The sequence below is a fragment of the Limulus polyphemus genome, unplaced genomic scaffold (assembly GCF_000517525.1).
Source record: "Limulus polyphemus unplaced genomic scaffold, Limulus_polyphemus-2.1.2 Scaffold2142, whole genome shotgun sequence".
Lineage (NCBI taxonomy): Eukaryota > Metazoa > Arthropoda > Merostomata > Xiphosura > Limulidae > Limulus > Limulus polyphemus.
Genome location: NW_013667752.1, coordinates 7,981 through 19,771, shown reverse-complemented (window position 1 = coordinate 19,771; position 11,791 = coordinate 7,981). Strand labels below are relative to the sequence as shown.

At 33.7% G+C, this 11,791-nt stretch overlaps 1 protein-coding gene across 1 annotated transcript in view; it reads right to left on the bottom strand.

Moving 5' to 3' along the window:
- Positions 1 to 1,765: 1,765 nt before the first annotated feature.
- The window catches only part of LOC111087428, a 13,588-nt gene continuing 3,562 nt past the window's right edge, over positions 1,766 to 11,791 (bottom strand). The window contains exon 2 of the mRNA XM_022394026.1: positions 1,766 to 2,983. Within this exon, the coding sequence (XP_022249734.1) occupies positions 2,781 to 2,983 (203 nt within the window). The 3' untranslated portion in view covers positions 1,766 to 2,780. The remainder of the gene's footprint in view (positions 2,984 to 11,791) is intronic.

Below are 11,791 nucleotides of genomic sequence, written 5' to 3'. Positions count from 1 at the left end.
AAACAAACAAACAAAAAAAGAAGAAAATAAGAAAGGAAAAAAGTGAAAAAAATCACATGCGAGTTTTTTCTTTGATAATCTGCTATCTGATACCATAGGCCAACAGATGGCACCACAAACAACAGATTAGCATAAGACCGTACAACCTGCTCAAAAACGAAATGTATATAGACCTGAAGGATGCATAATAACAACAATAATAATAACACAAAAAGTTATACAAATAACCAGGATCTAAGGCCTAAGAAGTTTAATCTATGTCTTGATATGAATAGGCTTTCGACTTCTGTACGGTGTTAATAGAATATACTCGCATTTTTCACGTTAAAGGAGCTTTATTTAAATTATTAAAGCAAAAGAAAAAAAAATATGGAGTATATCAAGACATATTATTATAAGTAATTTTAGTTTGTTACAGATGCGCCTGGGTGAATCCATAAGTGCATCTGTTAGCAATGACGAGAACATTACGATGATTTTCAACCTTATTAGATACACAATAACGAAGTGGATTTCATGTCTAATAATTTATTTACAATAGGTACTGTCGGATTAAATTATGTTTATAGCTGAAAAGCATCATTTTCTTCATTCTAAATTACAAGTATTCTTATATGTGCTAAAGATCAAACGCATTGTACGAGTTCCGCTTATTTAATATACATAAATTAATTTGACTATCCATATCCATAATTCAGCCATTGTTACTTGAAGACTGGATGTAGCAGTGACTGTAATTCCTTATGCTAAGTTGCTTAATTAAGTAGATTATAAAAATGTATTAAATTAACTTCCATATTGTAATGTTTTAACTTAGTCTTTATCTGTTAGGTATAACTATAAGTAATATGGTAATTAATCATGATAATCATCATTAGTCACATAATGGCTATTTTAGTTTTATCGATTGCTGATGGTTGTGACAGACAATTTTCATTTGACAAACAACAGAGCAGGTTTGCTCCGCTGCTTGTTGTTTCTAATTTAGTATTATTAGTATTATTTTCACACATATAAAAATACGAAAGCACATCTAAATTCTGAAATATCGCAATTATATTTGAAAATTATAATTTTTCTTCTACTATGTCTTTATTATGATTAATTTTTTATACTTTCGTTAAATGTTCAGCTTAAGATATTGTAACCAGATTTAACATTTTCTCAGCTGAGTCAAACCGTTGAAACTAACAGGACTCTGAATCCCTGGTAACTTTGCCTGGAAGTAATACAATGTTTTACGACTTACATTGATTATTGAGTTACATATATAGATTTAATGTATTACGTTTGAAGTGTCGCTGTTTAGATTGTGCACAACGTTTAATGCATATTTATACCGATAGAAAATAGTCTTGAAGTGAATGTGTCACTTTCTTAAACTAAAGAGAATGTATTCAGTAATGCGCTTAAAGTTTGAAAAGTAAATGAATGGAAGCCGTAAACGTAACTCCACGCGCACTTATAGTGCGTTAAATATACGTTAAAAAATATGAAAATAATCGCTTTTGAAAAACAATATTAGAATATACATCTATGGATTATTATAGACACTTACGTAGAAACAATCTTTGGAAGAGAAAAAAAAATGTTAAGATGTTATAATGCTACAGAGATGAATTAAATGTATTTTTATTTCAAGAAACGAGTCTTATCTTTATATTCTAATAAAAATTCACATAATAAAAGTATTTTAGAAAAATAATAGTCGAAACTTCCTTTGCTAAAAGGGTAGTGTAAAGGAAATGTTCAATAGTTGTTTGTTTATGTTGACCGCGTCCAGTAATAAGGGATATAGTATTTGCATTATTGAAGGGTTTTAAATATTGATGCCATTGGTAAAAAAAAAAATTACTGTCTTTACGTTCGATTTAACTTTGCACTAGTTGGTCCAACAGAAAGAAAACAACTCATGGTTTGGGGTGTGAGAAGATTCGATATCTCTTTATTCTCCAGGTAAGATGAAATTCTTACCATATAACGTTATGTAAACTAATCTTGATTAAGTCAGGGATTTAGTACCTGCTATAAGGGTATTCAGGTTTAACTAATTACCTTCTTTTTCTTTGCTCATTGTAATATATTTTTCGATAAATTTACCTGAACTGTAGTTGGATGCAAACTTACGATCATAGGTGCTGCTTAAGCCATACACATGGCAGACAAAAGAAAAAAGTCTTTACAAATATTCTTGGCATTTAAACAACCAAATATTTCATGTAAATAACTACTTTCTTAATAGAATATGAGTTGCAAAACAGAATAGAATTGTTGTGCATTAGACCCAAGGTTTGCATTCATTTTCTGCCTTTAAAACGAACGCTGATGAGGGTTAAAACAATTATAACGCATGCATATTACATTAAAATCACCAGAACTATGGAGATCAATATACTTCAGAATATTAAACCTGCTTCTATATTAAATTAAAAATGCATTTCATGTAAAATAGGCATAAAACTAATGACACCGACGAGGCCAGAATTATTAAATTTAAAAGTACTTTACCTTTTACCGGAGACTTGATTTTAGAGTCCTCTATTGGTGTCTTTAGCATAATGAGTCATATTTATTGTATCTAGAAAAAATTTTCCAACGCTCCTAATTACAAGCTAGATAACATATTGCAGGTTTTCAAATTATTAACAGTCCCCCCCCTTTTTTTTCAGGTGGGGGCATGCAAAGTTTTTTTTTGTTTAAAAGTAAGGTGGTTTGTGGGTACAGCACATGGAAACATAAAGTATCAGCATTTACAATAAGCATCATTACTTCTTTTAAGGTCAATAAAGATCCATCATTCTACAGCAAAAAAATCCAGTACAGGAGACTTCTTCGTCGCCACTTTTACTACTTCGACTCTGGCGGTGAGACCGATCTCTGATTGGACGAGGTTGGCTGCTTACCGGTGAAGGACTTTGTGAACGGCCGCCACCGTTGGCCACTGCAGTGCGCGCAGGAGCAGAACGACTTCTGTGAAACGACCCTGAAAAGTTTAAGATTACTGTTTTTCATAACTGATAACAGTAAATGTGGTTGTAGTGTATATAAGCTTACATTAGTTTATTAAGAATATTTTTTATAAAAAAATATAACCTTCACAGACTCACAGGACAGAAAACAACTAAAGTGACCGCGGAGAATCGAGCCCCGGGTTTTAGCGAGTGATAGGAAGTGTAATATCTATTAAAGAAACACGTACTTACGTGGTGTATGAATACATCTGGCTGTGAAGACAAGACTGCTGAGATGATGTAAGGAAAACACCCATGATTAAATGGTGAAGATATGAATCTTATTATCTTACACAATATGCTACATGTACACACACATATTTATATAAACGGCAACTGTCAAACACATCTGTGAAACCTACATTTTAGTATACTGATTAGCAAGTAAAATTCACTTTAAATCTGGCACGTCTGAATGAAAATAAACAAACACTATTTTTTACATAAGAATATATAATATGTTACAGTTTGGAAATTTCTGTACGTTCATTCTAACTATAAATACTAAACCTTGTATTTGTTTGTTTGAAGTTAAGCACAAAGCTACGCAATGGGCTATCTGTGTTCTGCCCACCACGGGTATCGAAACTCGGTTTCTAGAGTTATAAGCCCTCAGACATACCGCTGTGCCACAGGGAAGCCCTTGTATTTGTTCGAAGGGCGTGGCATCACAAAATATTCCCTGAGAGCACTATAAGAGTGACAGGCATTTTCTTGATGTGGGCGGTGGGTGGTAGGGAGCTAGCTGCCCTTCTCTCTCTTTAGTAGTTCAAAATTAGGAACGGTGACCACAGTATATTTTTCATAAATGCAAATGAAAACAGTATTTATTGAAAAATAGTCATTCTCTTAATTATGTTCTATAAATAACAGTGTGAGCTCATAGATCAGAAAATAAGAAACTCATGCGTCTTAAAACACAATGATTCGCGATTTGACGTTGTAATATAAAGTTAGTTACCAATTGTTTTGGATATTCTGCACAAAGCTACACAAAGGATAACTACGCTAGCCGTCCCTCATTTTGAATTGATAGACTAAAGGGAAGACAGCTAGTAAGAAGCACCGACCGTCAAATCTTGGGCTACTCTGATTGGATAGTGGAATTTCACCATCGCATTTAGAGCACACACACACGACCCTAATATGTGGAGTGTATTTTTGCAGCAACTGACCTCGAAATATGAATTGTCTGGTACAGAGTCCGAGCACGCTAGCCACTAAACCAGGCCTACCCCAGAACTAGATAAAAGTGAGGGCTCTCATGCACATGTGAATAGAGCCATGCTAGCTTTTAGATATGTTGATAGGCAATGGCCCAGCAAGGAGTATGACATTGAAGATTATATGTTGGTCCCCTTTGAAACTGTTGGCCTTGCATGTCCTTTGATGCTGGGGAAACACTTCTTCAGATAGAAATGTGTGTATGTATATATCTTAAGTTCAGAGAAATCGCATGTATTGTTTTACGATGGCTTCTGGCCCGGCATGGCCAGGTGGTTAAAGCGCTTGACTCGCAATCTGCGGGTCGCGGGTTCGAATCCCCGTCGCACCAAACATGCTCGCCCTTTCAGCCGTGGGAGCGTTATAATGTGACGGTCAATCGCACTATTCGTTGGAAAAGAGTAGCCCAAAAGTTGGCGGTGGGTGGTGACGACTAGCTGCCTTCCCTCTAGTCTTACACTGCTAAATTAGGGACGGCTAGCGCAGATAGCCCTCGTGTAGCTTTGCGCGAAATTCAAAAACAAACACTCAAACGATGGCTTTTTAAATATTTTCATAAAAAAAGATTATGTAATGAACAATCAGAACATCTTAACCTTATGTCATCGACTGAACTTCTGATATATGAAAGGTCGAAGTGACTTTTGCTTAAAAAGACTGTTCTTGACTAAGGAATATTATGCTTTTTTGATCGTGATTATTCAGTTATATCTGCTCTACTACCTTACTGTGATTGAATACTTTTGATACTGTTGGAGAAGGAATACTATGAGATAACCATAAAGGAAATTTTTTAAGCTGAGAACTTATTATCAATCAAAGTGAGTATATGAATCAAACCAGCCATGATGCTCAAACTAGCATCTTCTATCAGCTAGATGATTATATTCATCATCACCAAACATGATAGTGGAGAACCAGCAATTCACAAAAATCAGCAGAAAGTTGAAGACCTCTAAACTAAGAGGGCCATAAACGACAGTAATCCTGTGAGACCTGGTCCCACAAAGGTACATCCTGGTGCATATGGGAGTAAAGCACAAACTCCTAAGTCCTTCTGGTTTTCTCAGGACTCTTAAGAGTCCTGAGAGATGTATCATAAGTCACAGGCACCTAGACTAGTCTCAGTTAGACTAGAGTGATGGCAATATCCCAGATAACCATTCTAAACAACAGATCTGGCTTACTAGTCTCAATTAAACATCGTATGGTGGCAATCTTACAGGAACAGGTAGCCCATTGTAGCAAAGCCTGGGACTTGATACTGAGGATCAGAAGCGAGGTCAGAAATGGGAGAATGGATTCAAAGTAACCCAGAAAATGACCACCTTAAAGAGGACTTGGTAAAATTTGAAAGGCCCTAGGTAGGGCCAAGAAGGCCATTTAATAGGTTTCCTTATAAAACTGGAGGCTAATGAGTACTCTCGATACCTTTCTCACTTTTAATCATTCATGGTCTCTTATTAAAATTATAAAATATGGGTAATTTACCTTTTGTGTTTGATTTAAGAAGCTTGAGAAATGACTTTGTCAGAGAGACCTTTACTCTTTCTGTCCGACTTTGCAAGAAAAAAAAGAGAATGAAATTAAAAGAGGCTTAACCCGTTCTTTATGTGAGTTATTAAATATATGTAACACTTTCATCGACACTATAATTCCGAGTGAAACTAGTGAGAATGATTATTTATTGACAAAAGATGCCATGCCTTTATTTTTCTTGCTCACAAAATGTTTTATTTTTATTGTCAAAACGCAAATTCTTATAATCAAAATGCAAAGTGAAAAAGCTTTACAATCAATCTGTGACGAGGAAGTTTATAACTGAAAGAAAGCAAAGAAGTAAAAGTTTTATCAACTAAAATAAATATTTAAAAGTCCCTCAGTAGTTAAGTAGTAAGTTCATGGAATTAAAAAGCTAAAATCCGGAATTCGATGCCCTGTAGAGATTCAATTGTGTAGCTTTGCGTTAAAACAAATAAACAAAATTTTAACCCATTCACTGCAGCTAGTACATATATGACCCCTATATGTTTTATTTTTTCTCTTTACTGCGTCAACTCATCAGAGTCAATGCTATCCAGTAAATCCATAAAATAATCTGGATTTTTCCCCAGCAGCGGCAGCGAGAAGTTGTCATATAGGCCTCTGTGACATCTTGGGGGAAAGCGGAAGTAATTGACTTACTGTATGGCAACATACAGTGGAATGACGATGGACAACATTACCATGGCAACATACAGTGGAATGCCGATGGACAACATTACCTTGGCAACATACAGTGGAATGCCGATGGACAACATTACCACAAAAACCTACGATCCAACACCTCGCGTGGGAATTTTAAAAGCAAGAATCCACATGTATACCATCCGCAGTAAAGGGGATCATTCTCTGGTATCAGGAATATACAGTAGAACCAACAAAAACACTAGTGTTACAACTGCCATCGATATGGTTAAAGTTCTTATATAAAACAAAAATACTAAAAAGTGTCATCACTCAAGTGTAAAGTGTAAAGATACAATGTAAAAATTTATTCGTGTAAAATTGCTATAATTATATGTTTGGTACTTTTCTGTATGTAGAAGTAAGAAAGTTGTAAGAATATTAAATTATATAAGGTCAAACTTTAAAGATTTTATACAGTCGAGATATGAACATATACGAGTAAAAAAAAATGACGCTTAAAATGTAGCTAACTGTAAAAATCTTATATACTCCGAATACAAAATTGTATAGGACTATATATGCTAAAACACTAGATCTAAAATTTAAGTACTTTAACAGTAAAGACATAGAACTAAGGTTCCACGAGGACTATATATTACTAAAATAAAGTTTCACGAAGTTTAAAAGAGCGATTTACTTAAGTGTGAAACGTAAAAGAATGTGTTGAAATTGAAAATGGTTCTATCACTGAATGTGAAACTATGAATGAAACTAAACATCGAAATATAATTGGTTAAGTTTTTAGTTGTTTCTTTTTAATCTAAATTTTGCGAGATAAGGCTACGCTTTCGATAAGTCAGTAATATTGATCTAGTAACAAATATCAAAGACAATTCTACAAATAAAATATATTTTACCGCCTCTATAATAACAAAATTGGTGAAAAACAATAATACTATCACGCGATCTCGCTTACTGATATAAGAATAAATTAAATTCTCAGGATCTGGTTAGCAAATCAACACAAAAGACAATTCACGAGATGTTATGTTCAACGCCATGCATTGTTTTAACAAGACATTCATAGACAGTGTTAAGTTATACCAGATGATTCTTAGGCTTATTAACAAGCTAATGACTGAGATATAAAGAGGTGTATATAGGACTAACAATACACCTTTAATTATATACATATATACTAGCTAAGTTACCCGGCGTTGCACGGTGAAAATTTATATTTGAAATGTATAGATCATGTATATAGGACTAACAATACACCTTTAATTATATATATATACCTCTAATGCAAGCGTGTAAAGAAGTAAAGACAAAACCAATACTTGCTAAAACTGAAGAACTAAGGTTAAAATACCTCAACGATAAAAACGTACAACTTAAGGTGCTATAAGAACCATGTATGAGACAAAGTATTAGCTGGCATAAGGGTAAATGTAATACAAACTATATAGGTTTATAATTAAATGTGAGTTGTTTATAGCGTGCCATATTATATGAAATATATACGTTTTCAGTTTTTCAAAACTGAATTTCTTTGCAAAAGGGACATGGTTTCGAGAATTCACTAATATTGACATGCTAAAATGTCAAACGAGATTTAACAAATAAAATATATTTCTCCGCCATATAATGGTGAAAGTTCCCATAGCCAGATGTATACATAGATGTCTGTGGTCTCACTAGATAGTAGATAGGAACAGTGGGGATTTCGTTAATCCATTCATGAGCTTCACTAATTAGATGAAGATACATTAGGCTTACTTATGAGAGTCATGGGATTTATGTTAAATCAAACCAATTTTCTAAACGCACAATATGGCCTAAGTCTAAACGTAATCTGTTTATAAAGATCAGATTTATAAGTTATTAGTTTATCAATATTTTCATTAAATTTTACTTATTGTTTGATGTTTTTTGCTAATAAACCGTCCTCATTTTTTCAAATACAGAGTAGTTAGTTACCATAAGAGTAGGTTAGGAAATAATTATAGTAATTCAAAAAATGCTTAAGGTAATCTACGTTTTTCCAAGCTCTCTTTGTCGATATTTTAAATTTTGTACAAGTTAGGTTGACACAAGCAGGCTTAACCATCATACACTTTCTCAGACAAACTTAGCCTGTTACAGATATAAAAACTTTTCATATTACGTTAATTAACTGTATGATTCAGATGCTTACTATTTACTTTTATTACGTTCACTTATGATTACTTTGACTGTAATTAATGGATCTTAATTATTAGTTTATCACTTAATAAGGTGGAAATTTTCAGCTTTTCCTCGGATACGCAAAACTTGATTTGTTTAGAAATAAACCCAGGTAAACGTAAAGAAGTAAAGTTAAATGAACTTTTAAGATTTGAAAACAAAACGATTTTTCTACATTCTATGACTTATTGTGGTTAAAGAAAGCCTCCCCATTTTCAATGATCACCCAACACTAAATAATAACATCAATTCCTCCCTGTTGTCATTAATGTAACCAATTCCAGATTCTCAGTGTTTTTATTTGATATTTATTATTATTTTAAAGACGCAGTGTTTATACTTATGTTTAAGCCTTTCTCTACAATAGTTTCTTTTAACAATGTTATTTATTAAACATGTGAATGCCGCACGTTTTATCGTACATGTCATTATATTGTTACCGTTTAAATCTGTTTTTTTTTAAACTTCTGATTGAATACGAAAACTCGCTCAATGCTAATGTTGTTTTTTGTAGTTCGAATATTATGAACTAATTTTTTTGAGATACTAACGCTAATGATGGAATTTTAGGAGATTCCGAAACGTTTTTACTGAAGTTGTTTTTTTTGGTATTACCGTGTTTTTAATATTTATTATAATTTCGACTTATAACTAATATAGGCCACATATGTAATCGCAATATAATTTACGTTTAATAATACCCTAATTTTCATAAAAAATTATGTTAAAACAGACTTCAATTAGTGAGCTCGATTATTTGTATTTATAATTTATAATATATTCACGGAAAATGTATTTCGTCGAAGAATGTATTAAGTTGTTGAAGAATGTTTGATTCTTTATTACAGTGTTGTTAGTCGGAACCACATTCTTAAACTAATTTACGTTTATTTGTGTAATTATGAGTATACCGCATATATAACCAAAATTGATTTGAATATATTGCTTTTCCTATTGCAGTGTTACATAGTACTCTAAAGTAGAATTTTCTAAAAAGGCCTTTTTTTTATTTTTAAGTATTTATAACAACAATTCTCACCGTAAAAATAGAAATGTTTAGGGATTTTACTATGGCATTAACTAATGGTGAGATACAAAAATGAGCTTTTTAAAAGTATTGAAAACGTCGCACCTCACACAATGATAGCTGTAGAGCAAGTGTTTTTACTTTTATTTAAGTATAACCTTACGACCAAGTATGGAAACCCATTGCTGTTTTGGCCCGGTATGGCCAGGTGGTTAGGGCGCTCGACTCGAAATCTGAGGGTCACGGGTTCGTATCCCCGTCCCAACAAACACGCTCGCCTTTTCAGCTGTGGGGGCGTTATAATGTGACGGTAAAAGAGTAGCCAAACAGTTGGCGGTGGGTGGTGATGATTAGCTGCCTTTCCTCTAGTCTTACACTGCTTATTAGGGACGGCTAGCACAGATAGCTCTCGTGTAGCTTTGCGCCAAATTCAAAACAAACAAAGAAACAAACGAAATGGTTTTGCCTTTTTTCTCTATCACGTTTTCATTGAAATCGGATCACAATTTGTTATGCTTAAAATGTTGACAACTACTGGCTATAGATTTCTCTAGACAAATCGCGACGTGAGAGCCTTATCGATCGTTCTAGAGCCCACGAGAAACACACCGCTAGTTGACATTTCTGGATAGTATTTGTTTGCGCATGCACTTTGACATTATTATTTTTTCAATAATATTTATTCATTGTTATGGCAACAAAGAGGATGTATAAATGATCCAGACATATTCTGCTATATTTCTGGTAAATTTGTTGTGTAAAGAAACCTGATACCAGAATCGAAAACATTGAACGTGAAATTTCGGTTGACACAGAGAAAGTCCTATTACCTCCACTTCACAGAAAACTGGGTTTGATGAAGCAGTTTGTAAAGGTCTTAGACAAAGATGGCGACTGTTTCAAGTATCTATGTGGGCAAGTCCCAGCTCTTTCAGAAGGGAAACGTAAAGAAAAAATTGTTGTTGGGCCTCATTTTAAGAAACTGACTTCGGATGAACAGTTCGAAAGGACGATGACGAAAGTTGAAAAAGAAGCGTGAACTGCCTTTTAAAATGTTACTGACATTTTTTTTAGAAAACAACAAGAACCCAAATTATGAAACTATTGTCAATAATATGCTCGATAAATTCAAAGAGTTGGGTTGTAATATGAGCTTGAAAGTTCATTTGTTACACTAACATATTGACTATTTCCCTGAAAATATCGGCGCCGTCAACGAAAAACAAGGGGAAAGGTTTCATCAAGACATCAGGAAAATGCAGAGGCGGTATCAGAGAAGGTGGTACATCAGCATGAAGGCTGATTTCTGTTGGTCATTGAAACGAGATGCTCCAGACGCAATGCTTAAAACAAAGACTTTCTGTATTAGCTTGGGGTACCAATATCCTGTTTTCCGCGCTTACTCTATTAAGTATAGTTGAACGATATTGTGACTGAAAACTCTCACTAAGTCAAGCCTACCCTTTAACATTAGGAAATCAACGCCGTTAATTCTTGAAGAGTCATTTCTGTTCATTGTTGTTTTTCGGTTAGACGAGTATGATTAAAGATTAGAAGAAGATATGAGGGGAGGGGGTTAAGATCCCCTTGATAATCATAACATTCAAGCAAATTAACGATTAACAAAAATGGGTAAATATAATATATGGTTGGAGACGGCTTGAATAGGTAATGAAGAAAAACTTTAATATAAGTTTAACATATCAAAACCTTGTCGAAACGTTGTACATTTGCTGCTATGTTAAACTTATACTAAAGTTTTCTTCATTACCCATTCAAGCCGTCTCCAGCCATTATTAGTCTCAAAGTGGGTTCCTCGTCATCGAAAATACAATATATGTTCGAATTACACAGGCCTGTGATGGTTTTATTGTCATGATATTTGTACATGTTCTACAGTAATTCCTGTATGCTGAATCCGAAAATAATATCCATTTTTCTTCATCACGTACAGATTTTTTCTCAAAACATCATAACGCAATACATAAAACAAAAACCACAACACGTAGTTTGAGACTAAAAGACGTAGATTTCACACACAAAAAATAGGATGAATGAGGATACATCAATGTTCTTCCCTTTTCTTCAGTTTGCTTGTATTTTTGTTAAGTAATATAAGAATAAAAATGTTCAT